Source organism: Solanum tuberosum, unplaced genomic scaffold (genome assembly GCF_000226075.1).
Source record: "Solanum tuberosum cultivar DM 1-3 516 R44 unplaced genomic scaffold, SolTub_3.0 scf00055, whole genome shotgun sequence".
NCBI classification, from domain to species: Eukaryota; Viridiplantae; Streptophyta; class Magnoliopsida; order Solanales; family Solanaceae; genus Solanum; species Solanum tuberosum.
Window position 1 is genome coordinate 761,900 of NW_006238981.1, and position 25,858 is coordinate 787,757.

A 25,858-nucleotide genomic window follows, 5' to 3' on the forward strand; every position below is an offset into this window, starting at 1 on the left:
TCTTCTCCACAATTCCATCCCATATTTCTAATTCTTTGTAGTTGTTACCCAATGGCATCCCTAGATATGTAGTTGGGAGATTTTCTATCTTACAACTCAAAATATTTGCTAAACACTGGATGTTAGCTACTTCCTTGACTTGAAACATGCTGCTTTTTCTCCAGTTCACAGAAAGCCCTGACACTGCCTCAAAGATTACTAATATTATTCTGATGAAACACACCTGCTCAGCCTTGGCGTCACAGAAGATCACAGTATCATCTGCATACAGTAATTGACAAATTTGTAGATCTTCCCCAGCTTGGTTGCCCACTTTGAATCCTTTTAACCATTTCTTCTGAGAGGCCACCCGTATCATACTATTAAGTCCTTCCATAGCTAGAATAAAGAGGAAAGGAGAAAGAGGATCACCCTGCCTCAACCCCCTTTCTGAGGGAAAAAAACCAGCAGGTTCTCCATTAATCAATATAGAGAACCTGACAGTTTTAATGCAAAATCCTATCCACTTCAGCCATTTCTCTCCAAACCCCATTTGTCTCAGGATATTAATAAGGAAATCCCAGTTCACATGATCATAAGCTTTCTCAATATCAAGCTTACACATGATTCCTGGGGTTTCACCTTTAATCCTTGAATCTACACATTCACTAGCTGTAAGAGCTGCATCTAGGATCTGTCTGCCCTGTATGAAGGTCATTTGATGTTTGTTGACTAGCTTACTGATTACTTTTTTCACTCTTTCTGCCAGAAGCTTGGCAAAATTTTTATAAACTCCACCAATAAGACTTATTGGTCTAAAGTCTCTAAGTTCAGTTGCCCCTGGCTTCTTTGGAATAAGGGCCACATAGGTGGCATTGAGGCTCCTCTCAGACTCGTGTCTTTCATGAAAATGGTTTACTGCATTCATAAAATCAAACTTAAGCACCTCCCAAAAACTCTGAAAAAAACACATGGGGAAGCCATCAGGACCAGGTGCCTTGTCACTGGCACATGACTTGATGCACTTCAAAACTTCAGCCTCCTCAAAGTGAGTTTGCAACCAATCTCTTTCTTCCTCACTAATAGTTTCCAAGCCTTGCAACTTAAATTCCGGTCTCCACTGTTCAGTCTCTGTGTACAACTTTTGATAAAAGTTGATGATTTCTCCTTTAATATCTTCTGGATCTGATATAGAGTTTCCTTCCACCACCAAAGTGTCAATAGAATTAAACCTTTTGTGAGCTGTTGCAACCCTACATGATGAGTCATATTTTATACTGCTAATAACAAAATTCAGTAAGCGTTTTTTTTCTCTCTTTTCCTTCAGACTCCACTTGTAGTATTACACTAGGTATGTTGGTGTTGTTTTCTGCTCTCTTTTTTTTCCACATGGTATTGGAGTTTGTTACTCACAAGCGAGTGGTCATATGCCATCTGTCTGCCCAAATTTTTTTCTTTCCGTTGACGAGTGCATTATTTTTGTCTCTTTCTGGTGATTATTCTAGGGTGTCTTTTTGGTGATCATTCAGTGACACCATCCTGGAAAAATCTTCCCTTCTTCTTGTTCTCTATGATATTACCGTCTCGACAATTTTGATAGAATTCAGTAGCTTTGCCTATAGGTGAGAGGCCTTAAGCTGCCTGTTCGTCTTGAATTTCTTGTTTTCATAGGTTTAATATGAAGCAAAGTATGACTATTGTAAATGTCTCTTTCTAGGTGAGAGGCCTTAAGCTGCCTGTTCGTCTTGAATTTCTTGTTTTCATAGGTTTAATATGAAGCAAAGTATGACTATTGTAAATGTCTCTTTCTAGGTGAGAGGCCTTAAGCTGCCTGTTCGTCTTGAATTTCTTGTTTTCATAGGTTTAATATGAAGCAAAGTATGACTATTGTAAATGTCTCTTTCTAATGACCATTGTGGAGGCCCTCTCTTACTTCTAATGATCATTCTAGCGTCATTATTATAATGTGTTTCATAATTGCTCCCACTGCACCTCCTTTTGTGATCATCCTGATGGGCTGACTCTTTTTGCCGTGTTTCAAATCGTTCTTACAGAGTTTTCAAGTAAACGATTCATTGCGCCCCTTGATGATGAATCTAAGGTCAGTCCCTCCTCTAAATATTGAATTTTCTATCAGAATTTATGGGAACATATTTTCATTTTTATTTTTTCTTTATGGTGTCAGAGTTAGAGTAAGGAGTCATTTGTTTGAACATTGAATTTCCGATCACTTGTTCTCAAAAGAATTTTTCTTCCCTTTTTTAATTTTTTCAAATAGATCGAGACCTAATTATTGATTCCTTTGAGTATTGAACTTTTAGTCATCTTCCCAAGGAGAATATTCTTCCCCTACCCCTTTTTATAAGGTTAAGCAATTTTATAAGTAATATGACCATAGAGGACACAATCTTCTATACAATTTAGAGCCTCATGGGTGCACTAAAAGAAGCTAGAAATGAGAGGCTATTCCTCAAATATAATAATCATTCTCTATCGAGCTAGCGGGGCAACACCCCGGTTTTGTTTCTTTCCTTCCAAAGGACCCGCATGAGTGCTAGCGGGGCAGCATCCTGGGCTCTCCCATTTCTCTTCTTAGAAGTCCTCCTTCTTTTCATTGAAGTTCCAGTTATTGTTCTGGAAACTTTTTTGGGCGTCATTCTTCAGCAACCAATTTGAACCATGCTGATGTTTTGCTGGGTATTTATGTGTGTCTTTTTCCAGTGATTGAAACAGATTCTTTTCTGTTTTAATGCAAGAAACTTTCTTTCTATGTACTGGTTGCTTTTCAGGAGAGAAATTGCCGACCACTTTTCTTCTGGGTGGTTTTTCAGTATTGTGGTGTATTATTCACTTGTCTGTTTGATGTTCCATTTCTTTTTAGTGTTTTGTATTTCAGAATAAGTAAACTCAATTTTTTTTTGAGAATTGGTAAACATTGTATTCTTCAGCATTAAGGATATGCTAGGGGACCTTTAAAAAAATACAGAAAAGAACAAAAAAGCATAATACTTACAAGGATCCTAAAAATTCTAAAAGTTGATCAAAAAGTTGATCTGAATCCTCTAATCCTATCTCTTTACACCAAAAATGTAGAGATACAATGCAATTCCATTTAAACCTTGTTGAATTGGAATTGGATATATCTTCAAAATTCCTACTATTCCTCTCCTTCCACACTGTCCACCAAATGCAATGTGGAATCAAATTCCACCAGGTCTTCTGTCTCTTGCTACCTCCTCTCCTGATGCAACAACTAAGTAAATCAGTTGTATGTTCGGGCATAGTCCATTTCACTTCTAAAAAGTTGAGAAACATGGACCATATTTGTGATGTGAAAGTACAATGTAAGAATAGGTGACTGTTTGTTTCCCTGTCTTTCCACATAAAGAGCACCATGGAAGTATGATCTTTCTTTTCTTCCTCAAGACTTCATGTGTCAAGCATGCCTGTCTAATGACCAGCCAAGTAAAGCATTTACCTTTTGTTGGTGCTGCAGTCCTCCAGATATTTTTCCATGAACTCTGGTATCTGCTACTTTGCGAGTTGCACTCCTTTTTATATGCCCTACCAACTGTGAAGATCCCATCCTTACTGTGTGACCATCTAACAACATCATTGTCAGTATTGGTGCCTGCAAAATCCCCCACTTCCTCCAACAATTTGGCTACTCTCTCTATTTCCCAATCATTTAGAAGTCTTCTGAAATAGAGATTCCAACCTTGTACTGTCCAGCAATCACTGATCATTGCCTCAGAATTGGTGCACAAAATAAATAGATCAGGAAACAAGTCTTTTAGGGGGGTTTGTTTGATCCATACATCCGAGATTTTCTATCTTACAACTCAAAATATTTGCTAAACACTGGATGTTAGCTACTTCCTTGACTTGAAACATGCTGCTTTTTCTCCAATTCACAGAAAGCCCCGACACTGCCTCAAAGATTACTAATATTATTCTGATGAATTAAGCATCCGTGCTTATGTTACTACACCAGAATCCATCTTCCCCATATTTACATTTAATCAAATCTTTCCACAAAGCTTGCCTCTCCTCAGTGTATCTCCACAACCATTTCATCAAAAGACTGTTGTTATGCTTCCTCAAATCTCTGATGCCCAAGCCACCTTTATCTTTTCTATGCAAAACTGTCGCCCACTTGACCAAATTGTATCCTCCATCCCCCACCTTGATATGTAAATTTGCTTCTAACTTGGGCCATAAGTTTCTAATAGCTCTCCAAACCCCCGCTCCTTAAGCATCCGTGCTTATGTTACTACACCAGAATCCATCTTCCCCATATTTACATTTAATCAAATCTTTCCACAAAGCTTGCCTCTCCTCAGTGTATCTCCACAACCATTCATCAAAAGACTGTTGTTATGCTTCCTCAAATCTCTGATGCCCAAGCCACCTTTATCTTTTCTATGCAAAACTGTCACCCACTTGACCAAATTGTATCCTTTGTTCTCCTTGCAACCATGCCAAATGAAATTTCTGGAATTGAATAATTATGTACAATATTCTTAACGATTATATTTTTGTTCAAATTTGAGAATCATTATGCGAATTATTAAAGTATTCTTAATGATCATGTCATAATTAAACATACATACTCAATAATTTAAAAAACAAAAACATCATATTCCATGAAGTTACAGAACTCTTACATCAAGAGCCTTCTTGTATGTTGATAAGAACCAAATTTAATAAGAGTTTTTCTTTTCTAATTTTCTTTACAGAATGACTAGTAATTTACATTTGACAAGTGAATTTCATTCGTCTATGAGTGTGCCGTTGGATGTGTTAGTCGGTATGACATATACTGGGCATGAATAGTGGCGCTCATTCTTAACCAGATTGAAAGGGTTCGCTCATGCTGGAGGGAGTTTCCCCACTTAGTGATCGGTCTGCTAGTTCACACAAATCTACAGAAATTATAGCAAACGAGCCACATGCAGGGAAACCTGCAAGCTTGGCTCTACTGGATAGGTTAGCAGTAAGCTTGGCTACAACGAATCGTTTACCAAGCGCGAAGGAAAGGGCCTTCACCACTTAGCCGTATGCAGGGGAACTTGCACGTGCGGTTAGAGCTAGTAGGAGCCATCTAAAGCTATCTACCCCAAACTAAAGAACTGAATTACCTTTTGCAGGTATCATTTCAGTTGAGCTGGGAACTTCTATTTACCAATGCAAACAATGGGAGCTTTAATGGTTATAAGCTGCTCCCAATAGTTCACAGTGAATATATTTCTAGAGTGCAGGATCTAAATATTGTATTTGTGTTAAGAAATTCATTAAATATGCGCACACAATAAATTTAGAACCCAATCATTACCACTTAAAGTCAATTCTGGATTGATCCGCTGGACCTCGAGTAACCAGAGGGGGCATGAAATGAACCCGGAAGGGAAGCCACAGGAGCAGGAGTGGAGAGAAAGCGAAAGAGGAAAGGTGTTTTCCCATTCGATTGATCGATTCAGAGTCTCGAACCGAAGCCCTAAAGAAAGTTTTTGGGCAAGACAAGAAAGGAACTCGCCCTTTGACACCAAGGGATAAGAGCTGATTGTTGGCGATGACTTGGTGAAGGGAGTCCAGAACTAGATATAAAATCCTGGCTCCGTCTCGGGCACTAGTTCAATTGGAAATGCTGTGGCATACTTGTGCAGTTGTTGTAGCTTACCGGAGAACACAAAGAAAAAAGATGTTTTTCCTTTCCCACTGGTTTCAAGGGAAGAATGTAAATGTTTTTAAGCTTAGTGAGCTCTTTCTTTCATTTTCTTGTCTTCATTTCTCCTCTTTAATGCCACACATTTTTGTAATTTCTATATCACTCTTCTGTTCACTATGATGATCCTCAGTGAATGACTTAATGTATTAGTTTTAGATTGTTTGCTCATCTATTTTGACTTTCTTTGGAGGCTAAAATTTGAAGATTTTCCTTTTGTTTACTTTTTCGCCTGCAGTTCGCTTGTTCAAACGTACAACATCTAACACCATTGTACTCACTGGGCTAAGTGGAAGCGGCAAAACATATCTTTTTTACCAGGTAACTCTCTGACATGTGAACTGTATAATCTTTTCAAAGTTAAATTGTTCTGATGTTGATGTGCTGGCATATACCAGCTTAGAGATGGTTCAGCCCATCAGGGTACCGTGACGTCAATGGAACCAAATGAAGGCAGTTTTATACTACACTCTGAGGAAGACAAGGTAATGAACATTGTCTTATCTTGTTTCCCCTTTTCTGCCCTACCATTTTGCATGCATCCTTGTGATCTATACCTTTAGAAGGGATAGATGGATCTTATTATTGCTGATGGTCTATCAGTTTTTTCTTTGGTAATTGATTTACTGAATTCCTTTATCTGTGAATGGAATTTCACATTACATACGACTTGTTTTGGTTTTTGCTGCAGAAAGGGAAATTGAAGCCTGTTCACGTTGTTGATGTCCCTGGGCACTCTCGTCTTAGGCCGAAACTAGATGAGTTCCTGCCTCAAGCAGCTGGCGTTGTGTTTGTGGTGGATTCAGTGGAATTTTTACCAAACTGCCGTCCTGCTTCAGAGTACTGATCATTTATTGTTGCTTATACTCTACATTGGCAGTTGTTAATTTGCATTGGATATCTCACAACTGAATTTTACATCGTATAATCCCTCTTGCATGAAGGTACTTATATGAGATCTTGACAAAGGCAAGTGTGGTCAAGAAAAAAGTTCCAGTACTCCTCCTTTGCAACAAGGTTGACAAAGTAACTGCACATACAGCAGAATTCATCAGAAAACAGCTGGAGAAAGAAATGTAAGAGTACACTATGCATGCATTTATTTTGTAGCAAACACCAATTTGCCTTTTGTATACATACATACATACATATATATTATGTGTGTAAAACATCACTCTGATCCGAACACTTAAAAAGGCAGAACTGCCTTCTGAAGAGTTGAAATTTACCTCTCCACGGTGGAATACTGTGTTGCATGCTTTATTCTCCTTTTGGTAATGAACAACAACACCCTTTATAAATTGTTGGTAATATCATTAATTCAGCAACAAGCTTACGCCTAGAAAACCTTCCCAAACGTGAAATCTTGTTGCATGCTTTATTTGCTAATATACTTGGAGGCTCACTGAATCATAACCACTGCAAAAACTTAAAAACTGAAGTGCTATCTCTTGTGTTCTGCTTTATAACTAGTTTGTTTTCTTATTGATCCAGCGACAAGCTTCGTACATCAAGAACTGCTGTATCTGATGCAGATATCTCTAATGAATATACGCTTGGTGTACCTGGAGAACCATTTACTTTTTCTCAATGCCATAACAGAGTAATTGTTGCTGAAGCTTCTGGTCTGACCGGTGAAATTTCTCAGCTAGAGAAGTTCATTAGGGAGAATGTGAAACCTTGATTATGGTAATTCAAGCAAATGGGGGCCCTTTTTATTTCTTTTCTTCTCTTTTATTATTGGTCCGGGAAGCTGAAAATACTATCAGAAAGACAGAAAAAAACATCAACTTGGAAAACATATTCAAAGTAGGGATAGGAATTTGAAGGGTTTTCCTTATGTTCTATTGGCAATCCCCACCTAAACATTATGTTTGTTGTGCCTAGAATATCTTGTCATTGGATTTGATTACTTCCCTTTATTTTTGTGCTGGCTGCTTTTCATGGCAAAGGACTTTCCTGTGCATAATTTTTCTTCATTGAATTCCATTTCCCCTCCATGTGTTGCTAGCCACATTGAAGATGTTCTTTCTGTGTGCTTCTGATATGTTTGAACTACTGGAGATGTCAAATAGCACTTTTTTTAGTAACCAAGAAATGCTCTAACACTATTTGGCATATGGTTCGAAACTTGGTGGATAATGAGTTCCAAAGAGTGCATCTTTTCTGCCAAGATTTGCATGCTTGATGAGAGATATGTGAAGATAATATTTCTTGACAATTGAACACTTATCTTGTTATTGTTGTAGGACTCTTTGTTTGTTTACACCTCGATTATTCTATTGGGTACTTAATATCTCCATTGTGTAGAAGAATATTTAGAATTTTTGAATGTTGTGTCTTTTTTGTTTCCCACTCAGTACTCAGTATTCAATATTGGCTTTAGAGTTTTGACTATTTGAATTGTGTATTATAATGTCTGTCAAAAGGAGAAACAACTCCCCACTAAAATCTCAATTATTTTCAAGGCTCAAAATGTGTTAACTTGTTTAATCTTAAATAAGTTTAAATGTCTACTTAGATGCTAGTTCAGGCTAAATTAAATGATACATTTCTGTTTTAATGCCTTTTTAATCATTGCTAAATGACTAAAAGAGGCTTCACATATTTTCCCCTTGGAATAGACTCTAGTGGTTTGCAACACAAGCTGAAATAGTAGACAATATGAAGGTAGTTACACATGGAGATTCAAGCAACAATTACATACGGGGTTTGGAGAGGGTGGTGGATATGCATCCTTAACCTTACTGAGGTTGTTTTCGATAATCCTCGATTCAAGTAGAACATATCAAATATGAGAAGGATATACAAAGGAGATTCAAGAATGTGGGAATAAAATCTTTTTCCATTTCTTCCGAGTCTGTTGATGAGGGTAAAACGTATAAATAGAATAGCTTGTGCTGCTCAGCTCATTTATCTGAGCAACATTAAGAATTTAAAAGAAAAAAAGACATTTTGGTTTAAGAATTACTAGTGTATATTGAGTAATGCTTTTTTATTTGTTTAATGGTATTTGAACTCATTGTTTGTCTCCAGATATCTTTCTAATCATCCATTTGAACAATTTTGCTAACCAATACTTCAATGCTATCACCAAGGCAAACATACCATAGCAAGGGAGACGAACCACACCAACCATCAAGTACCTACAATTACACATTTGGCAAAGAGCATGAAGCATAACGATAAGCGTATGAATAACTCTAGATAAATACTAAGGCCTCGTTTATTTGCACTTAATGAAGGTTTTAATCTTATTAATCATACAAATCTGTCATTAAATTCATTTGTGTTTTAGGTCTGAATTATAATTATTCAGATATTTAACCATTACAACCACTTAATGTGTGTTGAATCACTTGAATAGATGACCGATTAAGATATGTAACAAAGTTTTAATATCATAAAGATGTATATTCAAGGATAGTTCAATAATTCTATTCATTCACCACAATCACCTACCATTAGCAACTACTAACCGTCCACCACCCACAACTGACGTCACTGCCAATCAGTACATTCATCAATCATCACCATCACTAGCCACCATTCACAATCATCACCACCAACTACTATTACCACAACAACCATCAATCACTACCGACAATCAACATCATCAGTCATCAATATATATCTCCAAGTACAGAATAGGATCGCAAATATACGTCGCTAGTTTTTAAAGCTGAAAATACACTTTTTTTTCTTTTAGCTCAAATATATTTTCTTTATATTTGCGCACACACTTTTGGCACAAATATGGCACAACCATTGCACAGTTCAGAAAAAAAGTACTTTTACTTCATTATAGATGTATACATTATGAGCATTTTGATAAAGTTTTTATAGAAATAGAATATGAAGATCGGAATATTACTTTAAAAATTGGTTAGTAGTGACATATTTTATTTAAAAAATATTGAGTAATACATATAAATGTAATTTTTCCTATAATGTATGAGATGAAAAATTAGTTAATACATTAGTGGGCCTAATTTATATTGTGAATGTTAGTTAGTTTTTTGCCCATGTTTTCTTTCTTGCTAGCCCACGTAAAAGGACCTAGGGTTTTAATAGATTACATAACTGTACAAGTGACAAATTATTTCAATTAGTGCCTAAATAGTTTATATAATGTATATATTTTGTATCAATGGATTATAAATAGTATATATATCAAAAATATACATACATCTATATTCTTCATCCAAAAATAGCTGAAAATTCGGCCACCTTTTCTTTACATAAAAGTAAAATTCTTTTTTGGATTTGTAAAGAAAGGGTGGCCGAAAGCATATACATCCATATTCATCCAAAAAAAGATTTTTGGATGAAAAGAAAAGGTGGCGGAATGGCTATATTGAGTAAAAATTTTAATCCGATTGTCATTTTATATAATTTTCCCTTTTAAAAAAGTGCATTTGATATTTCCAAAATTCTACCATGTTAGTCATTGTGTTAATTATTTGCTCAATCACACTATTATATGGCTTGACTTCCATCTCAATATTATTAGCGACTGATCATTAAGGTCTAAATTCTGCACTAGTAATATTTTCGCGAGTGTGAAAAATAGACACAAATAAGTGATATAGCATAGTACGCCACTTAGAATCGTAACTTTGTTTACCGGCAAAACAACAGAGTCCAAATTCGACATTCAACGAAAAGAAGATACCAAACACAAAAGGCTCACGCATTTTATTATAGTACTAGAAAATCAAAACGCTGCAAATTAAGCACATTAAAGACAGTAATACATACACATATTAAATTATATATAAAAAAACACAGAACTTAACAGTACTCCAATCAGAATTCAATCACGCATTCTAGTAGCCTACTTCTGGGCTGTTCTCTGTCCCATATGCCCCGCAGCTTCCTGCACCCTCCTCTTCGCATGCTCCATCTGCTCTCCAGCTGTTCCCCTCATTTTCCTCATATAATTTATCATCCACGATAACGCCGACAACGCCGTTATCCCAAACGCACCGGACGTCAAAAATCCGGTAACAGCCAGCGCGATTGTCAGTGCCGCCGGGACCAAAACCGGACTGAACAGCAGAAAAACAGGAGTAGCAACGGCAAGTCCGATCACAGTTCCGACGAGCGTAAGTCCGGCGAGGCAAAGGAGAGCTCCACCGACAGGGAAGAGAGTGACGACAGCAAGGATTTGGGATTTAGAAGGACCTTTTTGAGGAAGAAGGCTTTTGATAGCCTCCGTTGGCTGAACTTGCATTTGTTGCTGTTGCTGCTGCTGCTGGGTACGGGACTGTTGCTCAGCCATGGATAGAACGGCAGATTTGAATTTATTTTTTTTATTTAAAAAAAATTAAATTAATTGAAGAGTGAATGATGATTAAATTGAGGATGAGAAAAGAGGGAAGAAGGTGGGAGTGAATATAAAGGAAGAGGAGAATGGACGCGTGGGAGAAGAGTGACAGATGTTGATGAGAAAGTTTGCATGAAAAAAATGGATTTAGCAGAGAGAGATGAGTTTGAAAGTAAACAGTCTGTTATAGGCTTTTGGCCTTTTCTCTGCTTTGTTTTTTTTGTTGGATTTTTTACACTTAAGAAAACAATAGTTAACAGTTTTAGTCCCTCCAGTATAAATAAATTTAAACTTTGGTCGTTGTGATTTGTGATTGAACATCATTCACTTCCAATTAATTCATATGTGCATTTGTATCGGTCATAATTTTAACGAATTATAAAGTGTTAAACTATTGAATTATTGATGTACTTTGTTATGTTTTTATTGTTATTACGTAATTAAGGGTAATTTATCTATAAGAATAATTTAAATATTATATATTTTATATATAAAAGGGATTGTCGGAGCAACTTTCACATATAGCAAACAAAAAAATCATATTTGTATGCTATAGCAAAGTTTGCATAATTGCGCTCCATAGCAAACATATATATGTATAATTCGCTATACATATACAATTGAAAGCTGTCTATTTCGTTATACATATATACAAAAAGAATCGCTCTCTTTCGCTTTATACAAAACATAAATTATACATTATACAAACATAAAACTGGGCAGGGGAATATTTTTATTGTATAATTATATGTGTATAGGACGAATATATATGTATTTGCATGTGTATATACAATTTTCTCGCGCTTTATACAATTCTGTTGTATAAAACGAGAAAGAGAGAAAGACAAAAGAGAACTAGGCAGGGGAATATTTTTATTGTATAATTATAAGTGTATAGGACGAATATATATGTATTTGCATGTGTATATACAATTTTCTCGCGCTTTATACAATTCTGTTGTATAAAACGAGAAAGAGAGAAAGACAAAAGAGAACTAGGCAGGGGAATATTTTTATTGTATAATTATAAGTGTATAGGACGAATATATATGTATTTGCATGTGTATATACAATTTTCTCGCGCTTTATACAATTCTGTTGTATAAAACGAGAAAGAGAGAAAGACAAAAGAGAACTAGGCAGGGGAATATTTTTATTGTATAATTATAAGTGTATAGGACGAATATATATGTATTTGCATGTGTATATACAATTTTCTCGCGCTTTATACAATTCTGTTGTATAAAACGAGAAAGAGAGAAAGACAAAAGAGAACTAGGCAGGGGAATATTTTTATTGTATAATTATAAGTGTATAGGACGAATATATATGTATTTGCATGTGTATATACAATTTTCTCGCGCTTTATACAATTCTGTTGTATAAAACGAGAAAGAGAGAAAGACAAAAGAGAACTAGGCAGGGGAATATTTTTATTGTATAATTATAAGTGTATAGGACGAATATATATGTATTTGCATGTGTATATACAATTTTCTCGCGCTTTATACAATTCTGTTGTATAAAACGAGAAAGAGAGAAAGACAAAAGAGAACTAGGCAGGGGAATATTTTTATTGTATAATTATAAGTGTATAGGACGAATATATATGTATTTGCATGTGTATATACAATTTTCTCGCGCTTTATACAATTCTGTTGTATAAAACGAGAAAGAGAGAAAGACAAAAGAGAACTAGGCAGGGGAATATTTTTATTGTATAATTATAAGTGTATAGGACGAATATATATGTATTTGCATGTGTATATACAATTTTCTCGCGCTTTATACAATTCTGTTGTATAAAACGAGAAAGAGAGAAAGACAAAAGAGAACTAGGCAGGGGAATATTTTTATTGTATAATTATAAGTGTATAGGACGAATATATATGTATTTGCATGTGTATATACAATTTTCTCTCACTTTATACAAACAGAAACGCAATTTATACACTTTTGTTGTATAAAGCGAGAGAGGCGAGCACAGAGGGAGTGAGCGAGCGAGAGAGGAGAGTGGAGAGCAAGAGTTTGAGGGAGAGAGGCGCTGGCAGACAGTTTGCTACAGGACACAATTAAATCAAAGTGTGATTATACCATTTAATTTGAATTAATAGTTTGTCATTATGTATAATTTTCCCTTAAAGATATAGTAGTTAATTAAAAATTAAACGTGCTTACTGCTTAGTCAGGAATTGGAGGGCTTTTCTGCTGTGGGCCTGTTGGGCTATACTAGTGTATTGTCTACACTACAGTTGGGAGCTATTTTGGGCCTTCTTATGATATGGACTATGGTGCTGGATTGGGCTATTTTGACAATGTTATGTATTGGATTCTAACTGGACTTTAACTCTTAATTTGGACTTTAGAGTATCCATGCAAGGTGCATCCCTACAGTTTCTTTTTCAATAATTGCATGATCCTTTATCATCGTTTAATATTCTGTCCCAAGAAAATAACAAGTGTAAATTATTTTTCAAATGATCTGTTAGTAGGCATGTTTTTAAACTCTATTCAGTAACACTCTTATTTAACTGAAAAACTAGAAACACTTATATATAATTGAACGGAGTTTTTTCGTATCCCTAGGCGCTCTATCAATTCATTTTTTATAGATGAACCGACTTTAGTTCTGTTCAAATTGATCCGCTAAATTATGCCTAATTCAGCCCACCCAAATTTGAGCAGACTCATTTTTTAATAGGTTAATAATTTTATTTAGGGGTGGCAAAATCAAATTCAAATCCAACTCGTCTAATTCGTTTAAGTTTGGGCGGATTATTGACCCGAAATTATATATAATAGCAAACTATTAATTCAAATTAAATGTTATAAATATACTTTGATTTAATTGTACCCTATAGCAAACTATTGTTATTTTTCGCCACTCTTCCTGGTGGAATCTCGCTCGCCACTCTCGTTTGGTGGCAGTTTCGCTCGCCTCTCTCGCTTTTTATACAAACACAAATGTATAAAATGCATTTGTGTTTGTATACAGCGAGAGGAAATTGTATATATACATATATTTTCGTTCCCCTCTCCCAAATCTTGCTCGCCACCCTCGCCTCTCTCGCTTATACAAACAGAAACGAAATGTAATAAATTGACGCTTCTGTTTGTATAAAGCGAGAGAAAATTGTATATACACATGCAAATACATATATCTTCGTCCTATACATTTATAATTATACAATACAAATATTTTCCTGCCCAGTTTTCTTTTGTCTTTCTCTCTTTCTCGTTTTATACAACAGAATTGTATAAATTGCGTTTCTGTTTGTATAAAGCGCGAGAAAATTGTATATACACATGCAAATACATATATATTCGTCCTCATACAACTGTTCTTTTTGTATATGTATAGCGAATTATACTTATATATGTTTGCTATGGAGCACAATTATGCAAACTTTGTTATAGCATACAAATATGAATTTTGTGTTTGTTATATGTGAAAATTGCTTCTTCATTAGTTCAACCCATTAAAAATTGGGTTGATACGTAATTCAAATTGGCTCATGAAAATTTTTGTCATAATACTTTTAAAAAACTCTTTTTTCAATTTGATATGTTGAATATAGACATAATAAAGAGAGAAAATTTTTTTAATTAGGTACTAAAATAGTTTGAAAGAACAAATAAAATGACTAAGCTTAGTAAAAATTGGTTTGGGTTGGGTCAAACCCGAAATGTATCCATTACCTAACTCATAATGAACCAAATAAATTTCGGTTGGGTTGGATTGGGTTGGGTCTTAATCCTATTATTATCTTAACCCATTAGGATCCGTCCAAATTTGATCCAACCCACCCAATTGTCATCCCTAATTTTACCACTCGTAGCTAGAAATTATGCCAGGACAAAATTGTTAAAATATGCATAGCGGAATCATTATTCAAGATCACAAACAGACATAATAACATAATAATGTAAACTGAATAAATTGTGAAACTCTAACCTTTTGAAGTTTTCACACAACTCATTGGATTGTAGTGTTCTACTAGTTCCTGACTAACTCTCTCAATTAAGTCTTGTGTGGACAAAAATATTTTCAGAAAAAATGATGATCTTTTCTTGAGAACCACCACCCCTATTTATACTTTTCAGCAAAGGGGAAAGGTTTAAAAGATGAAACATTTTTAGTCATAATTAATAGCCATTAAATACCATTAAGTGTATTTAAACACCATTAGGAGTAACCAACAGTCATGTTCAATAGCTATCAACAATCATTAAATACCAGTAAGGATATTTAGGCAGTCATTAAACGTATTCAACAACCGTTAAATATCATCAATAGTTGTTAAACACCATTGAAGGTATTCAATAACTATTAAACACTGTTAATACCATTAATAACGATATTTGCTTCTTTCATCTTCCAAGGAAACAAAGAAACCAAGTATTTTCTTCTTTCTTCTTTTAAGGAAATAAAAAAAAAATCCTCTTTTGAACCAAGTCAAAAATGATTTATTTCTAAACAGAAAAAAAATACTAATAGTCTTTTTTTTCTGAACTTGATCAATTAATCAGGCATAGTAGGAACCACAAATTTATTAACAGAGGCTTTCAATTAATATATTTTATTGATAAAAACATGAATTAACCATATCATAATAAATCACATATTGTATCACTAAAAATCTATAATTGTGCACATCTATTTAATTTCAAAATTTACCATTATAACTTATTTAACTCCCTATGTTAAAATTACCGACACCTATGAATTAAATCAAACTTCTAAAAAATTTAATATATTAATTAATTTAATCATTTATCTCCATGCTTAAATTAATTTACGTGATATATATATATATAATCCACCTGTAGGTTTTCACGTGACAACTTTTAAGGAACCATAAAAGGGTGTCTTCTTTCTCATATCCGAGATATGGTTCTATCAACTAATTATTATTTCACGAATGTAATTTGTCATTATCCAATCCATTAGGAATATTTTGACTAATCATTGAGTCTCACCTTTTAATAGATTAAAATAATAAAACAAACTACACAAATCATAATAACTATATCAAGATTAAGAGTATAAGCAATGTAATGGACTAGAGATATTTTAAAATTCAGAACCTAAATGAATATCTCAATTTGGTCCGTTCAACACATACAAATGTACTAACACAAGAAGTTGAAATTTTAACATTTTCATAATTAAGATAGAATTATATTTAATCTTGTGCTACAATCATCAAGATGTTTGTCCAACTTCATCTTTGATTGTAAACATTTAATTTATAACTTATAAGAACCGACAATTTTAATCTTCCGCATATGAGTTAAACAACTCCATACACAAAAATCATCTAGTACAATAGTAATGGCCACACAAATGCTAAATTTTTATAAAGAATTAAAATCAATACTATAATTCAACCATATAGTTAATAATATATCCCAATAAAAATAAGATCCGATGATTTTGAAATCTTTGACTTTTGATACCCAACATTGTCAGAAACCAGTGATGTAAAATCCATCACTAAAATTCACGTCTATTTTGACAATAAAAGGAAACTTGTTTGAATGAACATGAATGAAAAAAAAAAATCATTGTTACCCCTATCATCAAATTATCCATCAAATTATTCAATTATGTCCCCTTTACTTAATTACTTGGTGCAATCCTTTCAGACGTGAGTCATACATTTATTCTTTTTATCACAATTCATTATGTATAGTTCGTTTTAGTTCAACAGATTACATAAACTTGTATACTTAGAGCTATATTGTCATTGTGTGCAACATATGATCAACTTGTGATATATCTTATAAATTCTTCACTTAATTTTCTTTCTCATCTCGATGTGAAATTATTTAATTAAGATATCATGTGCATTAATCCTTCCTCGGCATAACTATCCGTCCTTATCTTTGACCCGCCCTCGTCCGCCTGGTCTTGGGCATGACATTTTCTTTTTTTCAACACACGTATTTTTGTATGTCCGTATTGTGGCCCACAATGAGATTTTTATAGGAGAAGGCGTGCAATAGGTGCAGTCTCCCTACTAAGCAAATTGAGATTTTCTTAATAGATAAAATTGCTAATAGAAAATTGTTTAATTTTCTTTATACTTATGAAAAAGAATATAGTATGGAATAAAAGGCCCATCAAAGAATGTTTTGACCATGAAGCATTGATTGAGACCTAATTATAGATGGGCAGGGCATCTTAATTTTCAAAGGCCATAACCTTAAATGGAATATACATACATACAAACACCTTTACCAAGTTCATTTTGAAGGAAAATTAAGAATGATAATATTATAATTGTACAATAAATTAATTGTTGATGCTTTTAGGCTTTTAGCTAGATTCATGGCATAATTGATAGCCTCTAGACACCAATATCTATTATGAGTGAGAAACTATTTTTTACCTATTCTTTTTTTCTTTCCTTTTCAAATTGGGGTAGGGGAAGGGGGAAACGATTACTAGGTAGAGAATCAAACCTTCACCAATAAAGTGAAAATTCAGTTAGCCAATTATCTGAGCAACTAAAATTCTCCTTATTCTTTTACCTATTTGTTACTTGAGTATCGTTCCATGGTAGTTACATGATTTTGGCTGCCCAAAAGCAGAGAAGAACAATTAAACTAGGAAAACAACGTTCATTATTGTAGTACGTTTAAGTTATATATTCTGATGGTGATAGTCGAGCCAGAGGCACAAGGGATTCATCTGATTTTTTTAATTAAAAATTATAGTGTATATATAAATTGAATCTCCTTAGATATTTTGTAGTATTTGCTTATAAAAATTCTTATTCCGCACTTATCATACTTTAAGAAATCCCCACGATTATTTAGATTCAAAACGTTTATAGGGGGGGAATTTGAATAAAACACAAGCAAGAAAAATCATTGATAACGCATTTACCAAGGAATTTTTGAATAAAATCATTGACTGCTTTAATTTAGTTATTGAATAAAATCATTGACTGCTTTGTTCAGGTGATTTTGGCAAACTTGAGTTTGAATTAAGACATGTTTGTCTTTTAGTTGAAAAATTAATTCAATTTAGTAGTTAGTTAAGTAGTAGATCAGAGTCAAAGTGTGATGATTCTTCAAATTTTAGGCTTTTTATCTTCCAGGTGATCTAATGATAGTTGAAAGACTCTATTCTAATTATTGTTTCCTAAAACAAAGTTACCTAATTTTCAACTTTTGATTTACTTATCTTTTTGTATGCCTTTTTAACGAAATTAAGCCATTGTTTCTTACTAAAAGTTTTGCACATTTTATGCTAAGATTTGTATATCAATCACTTGATGCCGAGGATTAATAAACAGCATAATGTTATGTCCATCACTTCGAAATTCGTGAGTAAGTTGTCAAGCGCCGCACAGAACTTTAGTGCAAAGTTTTACCAAGTAATGACCAACATTTTTCAAATTTTAGACTCAACCACTAATAGAAATAGTGATTTTTTCAACTGTGAATCACTAAGAAATTTGTGTTATAAAACATGATTTTTCCACCTTACTTCCACTGAACCAGCTCACTAGGGAAAACACATGGTGGCAAAGAGATTTTCATTGGAATACTGAAGAATAGACAGTTAGACACTAAACATTTTTTTCTTCTCACTGATTAAATTAAAATATCTATAAAAAATTAACCACTACAAAATTTTCAATAGAAAATTTCAATGCAAAAATAGTGATTTCTCTGTAGTAAAATTGCATTCAAACATATAAAAATGACAATTGACAACAAAGTAAATGCTCATTACGATTTTAATCAATGAAGTGATCTCTTTTGTCACTTGAAGAATTGAACTAAAGAAAATGAACGTTTCAGATTTCTTACATGTAAAAATAACATTTGACATAAAATTAAAAATAAATTTGTAAAAGGCTATAAAATCAAATCTTTCGTTTTAGTCACTGCTGTGTTTTCAAAGTAATAAAGGTTTAAGGAAACAACCTTGATCGACCACTGGAATTGAAATAACTTTTCTGGATTTGATGAAAATTAAGAGATAAAATAAAGCAGATTCTTTCCAAAATATGAAACTTTACCTACTATTGGTTAAAAATTCTAGAGATAATTAATCTTTTACATAAGAATCTAACAAAAAATCACTTTCTTGAGTGTGTCAGTTATTTTTTTCAAATCTCACTTTGTCTTAATTATTATTTTAAAAAAACTTTCAAGTCAAATATATTGAATTGACTTTACCATCTTCAGATCTCCAAAGAATTTTAAAAAGATTTGATTTCGTAAGGAAATTATTTTCCAAACGGTCCCCCAGTTAGTGGGTCTTACGGTTAGAACATTTTAAAGCATGTAACTGAAAAAGAAAAACTCCAAGACGTCCTTATTTAGTCATGATAATATTCTTTTGTGTGTCGGATTCGAGTCTTCTGCTATACGGAGTTATTTTTGTTAGGAAGCGATTATCTTCAATGGTAATTTTTTAGGGCAAATCCGAATTAAGTCGATCTGCGATACAGAAACAAAAAAAATACTAATTCTTTTGTATCTTTCCTTTTTAGTTTTTGTTGTTAGTTGTATCCTTTTTTCATTTCTTTATTTGTAAAATTATACTAACCATATAATAAGGTTAGGTACGTAGGAATTAATCTCTTTCATTTAGCTTCTTTAGTTCAAACGAATTTAATACATAATACATATTGAAAAGGTTAAATTAGTTTATTAATTGATGAGAGTTACCTCGAAAACAAAAAAGTAAAGTCAAATTTCTTTGAGAAACTATGTGTTATGTACAACCCAAGTTATAGAGGGTTTCAATATACACATAATTTTATAAGTATAAGTCGGTCAAGAGATATTAATTTAATTCACATATCATACTACTAGTAAGTAATTTAGCAGTAAAAGAAAGGAAATTTCACAAATAGCTAGCAGCACTAGGAGTCCTAATTATCAATCATAGTAATAATTTGGATAATTACCAATGTCGTAACAGTTTACTTTAGAAACTCGTGATACAGTGTATAATTAATTTGCTTTGTACCAGTCTATCAATCTGCTCAATATATAATTTGTTGTATATATACAGAGCAAGTGAACAATAAAGCAAAAAAAATAAAACTAATTTTTTTTTTAAATTTCATTATTTCAAATAAATACCAGACATATATTTGCTTTTGTTAAATAATTTTTCCAAAAAAAAAAAACAATCAGCAACAACGGCAAGATAATCAAATAGCTGATCATTTTTCACACAAGATGCAAGTGAAATTGAATATCCAAAATCATCTTGTGTTAGTCATTGACAATCCATAACTATGGTGAATGAGCCACTAGCACAGTTTGACTAATTTTGTGCGGTAGCATATACAAAGTAATTTTCTTTATCAAGACTTATAAAACAAATAGAAAAAATTTACATAGAGTTTTGATCGCTCTCATTTGAAATTTGCATCTAAAATCTTATGATTCACAACTCACTCTCTTGATTATTAATTCGGACATAACCTTGACTGCTTTGGTTCTAACATATTGAAAAAAAATATATGAAATATTAACTCTTGAAAAAAAAACATTAAGCAAATCGTTTGTTTTTTATTCATGTGCCATCCCACGATTTCCTAAATTATTTGTCATAATAACGACACTTCAATTTCAAACAAGTTAAACTCAAGCAATATAACTTTGCTCGAGTAAGCTTGTTTATACTCTTATTTATTTCAAATTCGAAAAAAAAAAAATTATAATAGAGTGACAACCATAAACTGGTCAATTTTATAGTATAAAAATTTCACGAACACCTAAATGCCAATAAAGTAATATAGCATGTCAACTCCATAAAGAGAGTGATTGGTGATTGACAACAAGTTTAGACAAAATGAACGAAAAGACTTTCTCCTCCATAATCAGAAAATAAGAAAACCATTTCAATTATGGTTAGAGGTTAGAACACGTGTATCTTCAATCTCTACTACAACAAATTAATTGGTTAAACAACATTTTCATTTCCTATCTTCACTTCTTCTTTTCTTCTTCATACGTGACACTCAGACAGACATGTCCTCAATCTAATGACTTCAGACGTAATTTGTGTTAAAAACTCTATATTCACAGCAATTCACACTAAATATCGCATTTCACTACATTCTTCATTAATTTATTGGTGAAATGACCTAATTAAATTTCCAAAGGAACAAAGAGGATGAAAACTAGTATACATACATGAAAGACAAAAAGAAATAGGGTAGAAGGGAAAAAAACTTAGATACATGCATGATACATATATCCCCCACACAAAAGTATGAAATTATTATTAGATGCAGAGTCATGGGACATAGTCATCTTTTTATATTTTTTTTCCCTAGTGTACCTTCCATTTTAATTATTACCCTTCTTTGTCTTTTGCCTTCATTCCTTCTCCATCACTAATATCCCCTTTGCCCCTTCACTCTTTTTTCTTTATTTATAACTTTTTTTCCTACTACTACTACTACTAGATTTGCAGGGGACAAACCTAAACTTCTTCTCTTCTTCAATTAGGGTTTTCCCCCTTACAGGGCTAGTAACTATTCTACTTGTGAATTAAGTTCACTTCTTTTTTTTTCAATCTTGCTACTGTTTTAATGTTTTGTACTTTGTTTTTGTTACTTTGATTGAAGAAATAAAGAGGCAAGTTGTGATCTCAAGGAGAGCTTCCTCAAAGAGAAAAAAAAAGGTAATTGATTAATTCCATTTTTTCTTTCATCTCATCAAAACATATACCTAGATCAAAAAATAGAGTTACTAGCATTTTTTTGCCTAAATCTTTTTTTTTTCTTTTTCTTAAAGGTACACAAAAATGTTGGCTATATTAGTTGGTGTCACAGTTCTTGATTTAGGGTTTTCTTGAAAAAAAAACATATTTTTATGAAATAAGATTTCAAGAACATTTTTGTTTAGATCTTATGTTTAACAAAATTCAAAAGGATATATCACTACTTCCATTGGAAAATCCAAATTCAGGATCATGAAAATTACTGGCTCTAGTAATTAGCTGGATGATACAAATAATTGAAAGCATGCAGTGTGTTTCTGAGTCATATGAACTATAAAACAAGAAATAATTAGTTAGTTGGGATAAAACATAAAACATAAAACATCAAACATAAAAGGAAACAACAAAATATATAATTAGCTAAACTTAGCAGTGGACATAATACCAAAAATAGAATTCATTTTGAACTTAACGCTTCTAATTAATGGTGCCCCATGATTTAAACTTGATCGATTCAATTTTTAAAGTTTTTAACATGAACTCACTGTATATCTCAAGAATATATATGGTTCAAAACCTAATATTTATTGAACTCTTTAGATGGTTTCTCTCATACTACTATGTATTTATATGTTCTGTATAAAAAATAACGAGTTCAATTGAATTCGTACAAATTAGAGGGGTGCATAGATTTCCAATTTTCCTAATAAATCTGTTAACTCAAAATTGAAATGTTCCTCTTTGTTTCCCAGTTCTAAAAAAATTAAGAAAACCCCAAATTGGAAAGTAGACTAAAAAAGGAAAAATAAGACATATAATTTGAAATAGAGGAAGTAGTATACTTAACAACTAATTAAAGTTAAACTTAGGTAGAGGTTTGTATGGAAAACAATTAAGATGCATATATCCAAGTTGGATGAGAACCAGGTTCAAACAAAAGCACTAATTAAGTAATTTCACGAGATATTTAAACATAAAAAAAGAATAAGAAGAGATTTAATTACTTGATATTTTGCAGCTAGTTAAAGAAGGATTGAATGGCATCATCCAGCTCATACAACTCCCCTTGTGCTGCTTGCAAGTTCCTAAGGAGAAAATGTCTTCCTGGCTGCATTTTCTCACCTTACTTCCCACCCGAAGAGCCGCAAAAATTCATCAACGTCCACAAAATCTTCGGCGCTAGCAATGTCACTAAGCTCCTCAACGAACTCCTTCCGCACCAACGAGAAGACGCCGTTAATTCTTTAGCCTACGAAGCCGAAGCAAGAGTTAGAGACCCCGTCTACGGCTGCGTAGGTGCAATCTCCTTCCTCCAACGACAAGTCGAGCGCCTCCAAAAAGAGCTCGACGCGGCTAATGCGGACTTGATCCGCTATGCTTGCAATGAGTTCACATCTTCCCCCGTTCCACCTTTACCTGTTCATCATAACATCACTCTTCGTCAAAGATCGGTTGAATTAATTACTAGAAGACCATCCGGAGGTGGTGGTGGTGGTGGTGGTGGTTTTTATCAAACATCTAGTTATCCGATACCGTATTCTTACCCTAATTGGAATGATCATCAAAACACTACCGGAGATCATCATGGATATGGAGGAGGAGGAAGTATTTGATTTGATAATAAATTCAACTTGTTAGGGTTTTGTGATGACCCTCGATCTTCTATGTGTTATTTCTTTGAACTCAAAACACTTGTTGTTAGCATTTTATAATATGGCTATTGAGTATTGAGTCATAGTTATCTATCTACTACCTATAAGTCCTAAAATGTGGCATGGCATGGCATGGCATATGGGATTTGTTTATGGGTCAATATATATAAACAAAGTAACTATTTGGCATGTCATTGTAAAGCAGATTCTCCAGTTAGAATCTGTAGCCTATATATATAAAAAGTGATCCTTTATTAATAAATGCATTACTTATTTACATACGATTTCAGACTTTTGTTCATATGGACCACATTTTTCTTTACCTAATATATGCTGCAAAGCTGCCAAGTTTCAATATTATAAATGTATAGCCGAAAGAAACTTATCAAAAAGGGCACAAAAATCTGAGTAAAGATCAAACATTAGTACTATAATTTAATTTATTATTTCTAAGCTAATTAAGGCAACTTGAAGAGCAAGGGACGCAGTAAAGAAAATCACTTTTCTTTTTGTTTTTCTAAAAAGTCTTGTGTGAAGCAACATGTCTATATGACAGGAAAGAGAAGAGAAGGAAGACAAATTTGGTTGCGTTAAAGAATGACAAAAGTCTCACATTGATGGTTAATGAGATGAGTGGACTCCTTATAAGTCTTGGGCAATCCTCCTTTCTTTGAGCTAGCTTTTGGGGTGTGAGTTTGGCCCAAGACCTAATTTAACAGGTTGATTGTTGATATATAATTATTGTTAACTGAAAGCTTCAATACCTTGTTCTCTCTTGGTGATTCGAACTCATAATATTCAGGTTGGAACCAACTCCCACCTTTTTGCTCCCTTGGTGACTCGAACTCATAATATTCGCTCCCTTGGTGACTTGAACTCATAATATTCAGGTTAGAACCAACTCCCACCTTTTTGCTCCCATGGAGACTCGAACTCATAATATTCAGGTTGGAACCAACTCCCATCTTGTTGCTCCTTTGATAATTAGAACTCATAAAATTCAGGTTAGAAGTTACAAGTGTTTACCATACGAGCAACTCCTCTTGTCACTTCATGTACGTGCATAGCTTATTAACCTCGTGATATTTGTTTGGCTACCATCATATAATTAGTTGTTTGCATTGTGTAGACGCTAGAACAGTAGGTAAATCACATGATACATGTATAGGGTTTTCAGCCTTTGCTATATAGTCCACTGTTCTCAACATCGCATTCCTCCCAACCCCACAAGGCCCCAACGTGTAACCCCACAAAAAAGGGAAAATTAAATAAACAAGAAGATAAGGAGGACCCATGAAATACTATAGAGCTAGTGCAACCCCCTTTCTAAATTAATTAAATAATTAATTTAGCACATTTTATATAATAGTACATTTTTATACAATATATTCAAAATCCCTTAATATCACACTTAATGGAGTTATACTTATCTAACAAAATTAAAATAAAGACTCCTTTTATAACTAAACTACTTATTATTCTAGTAGATTAGTAAAATAACAAATATTGAACACCCTAAGTCCTATCTTTCAATTATATATTGTTGTGTGATAAAGTTAATCCACCTCAATTTTTGTTTTTGTTGTTTGTGTTTGATGATTGTTTTGAGCGTCATTGAATCGTACACTTTCTTGACATGACATATCTGTTTGAAATTTTTGCATATTGCATCAGGTTTTCATTAATATTTTTTTTGTTTTGTGCATAAAAAGTATCATCAATAATATTTGAAGACTCTTCTTTGTCTCCATGCTTTAAAAGTATTTACCAATTTTATTATATAAACGATAGAGAGATCTTTAGACTCCGTTATAAAATAAATTTTAATCTAACATCTCGGTGGAATTATCACAAAAATTAATTCAACTATTTTGTCATTTTTGAAATTCTCATCAAAAGAATATTATCATGATACTTGATGACAGACTCGTCCTTTTGAATTCTAAGAAATTCAAAATCTCTTTGTAAATTCAATTTCTCTTTGTCAATGTCAAATCAATATAACGATGTCATTGATATTCCAATCCACATTACTCCTAACAAATAAATAATATTTAAAAATTGAATTGCTAAGAAATATTTTACAAATATTAAAAAGATTTAATTTATTTGATTCAGTCACATTCTTAGACTTATATCTTTTTTAGTTTTTCCCAAGTTTTTTTTTATGTCTCGCATTTTTGTATTTTTTTCTCTTGTGAATGGAATTCATTTTCCATTACAATTTTTTATATTATAAACTTTAAGATATGATTTTATTTTCACAGGTTAAATTTAATCATTTTCATCTATGAAAATTTATGGAGAGATTATTGCTTATCATATTTGAAAAATAGATTAAAAATTGATATTGTTTTTAAATAGTTTTAACATGATTCATTAGAATTAACTCACGGATCTCGTATATGACTAGTGAGGCTCTGTTATTTTTTCAAAGCCGGTATAACGAAAAAAGGTTGAAAGAT

General features: G+C 33.0%; 3 protein-coding genes across 5 annotated transcripts in view; 2 read left to right on the forward strand and 1 right to left on the reverse strand.

The window, feature by feature from the left end:
• LOC102603694 (signal recognition particle receptor subunit beta-like) overlaps nt 1–7,630 on the forward strand; it is a 12,555-nt gene extending 4,925 nt beyond the window's left edge. For all 3 annotated transcript variants that reach the window (XM_006344387.2, XM_006344388.2, XM_015307387.1), the window contains 5 exons: nt 5,943–6,025; nt 6,103–6,189; nt 6,396–6,544; nt 6,649–6,780; nt 7,199–7,630. In XM_006344387.2, coding sequence (XP_006344449.1) covers nt 5,943–6,025; nt 6,103–6,189; nt 6,396–6,544; nt 6,649–6,780; nt 7,199–7,388 — 641 coding nt within the window. In that variant the 3' untranslated portion in view covers nt 7,389–7,630. The remainder of the gene's footprint in view (nt 1–5,942; nt 6,026–6,102; nt 6,190–6,395; nt 6,545–6,648; nt 6,781–7,198) is intronic.
• Nucleotides 7,631–10,396: 2,766 nt separating this feature from the next.
• LOC102604271 (oleosin 18.2 kDa-like) lies at nt 10,397–11,222 on the reverse strand. Its single transcript, XM_006344389.2, has one exon. The coding sequence runs from the start codon at nt 10,986–10,988 to the stop codon at nt 10,542–10,544; it is 447 nt and encodes a 148-aa protein (XP_006344451.1). The 5' UTR covers nt 10,989–11,222; the 3' UTR covers nt 10,397–10,541.
• Nucleotides 11,223–21,202: 9,980 nt separating this feature from the next.
• LOC102604598 (LOB domain-containing protein 25-like) lies at nt 21,203–23,476 on the forward strand. The gene is made up of 2 exons (XM_006344390.2): nt 21,203–21,702; nt 22,760–23,476. Exon 2 carries the CDS (start codon nt 22,779–22,781, stop codon nt 23,352–23,354), a length of 576 nt encoding a protein of 191 aa, XP_006344452.1. The 5' UTR covers nt 21,203–21,702; nt 22,760–22,778; the 3' UTR covers nt 23,355–23,476.
• The last annotated feature ends 2,382 nt before the right edge of the window (nt 23,477–25,858 follow it).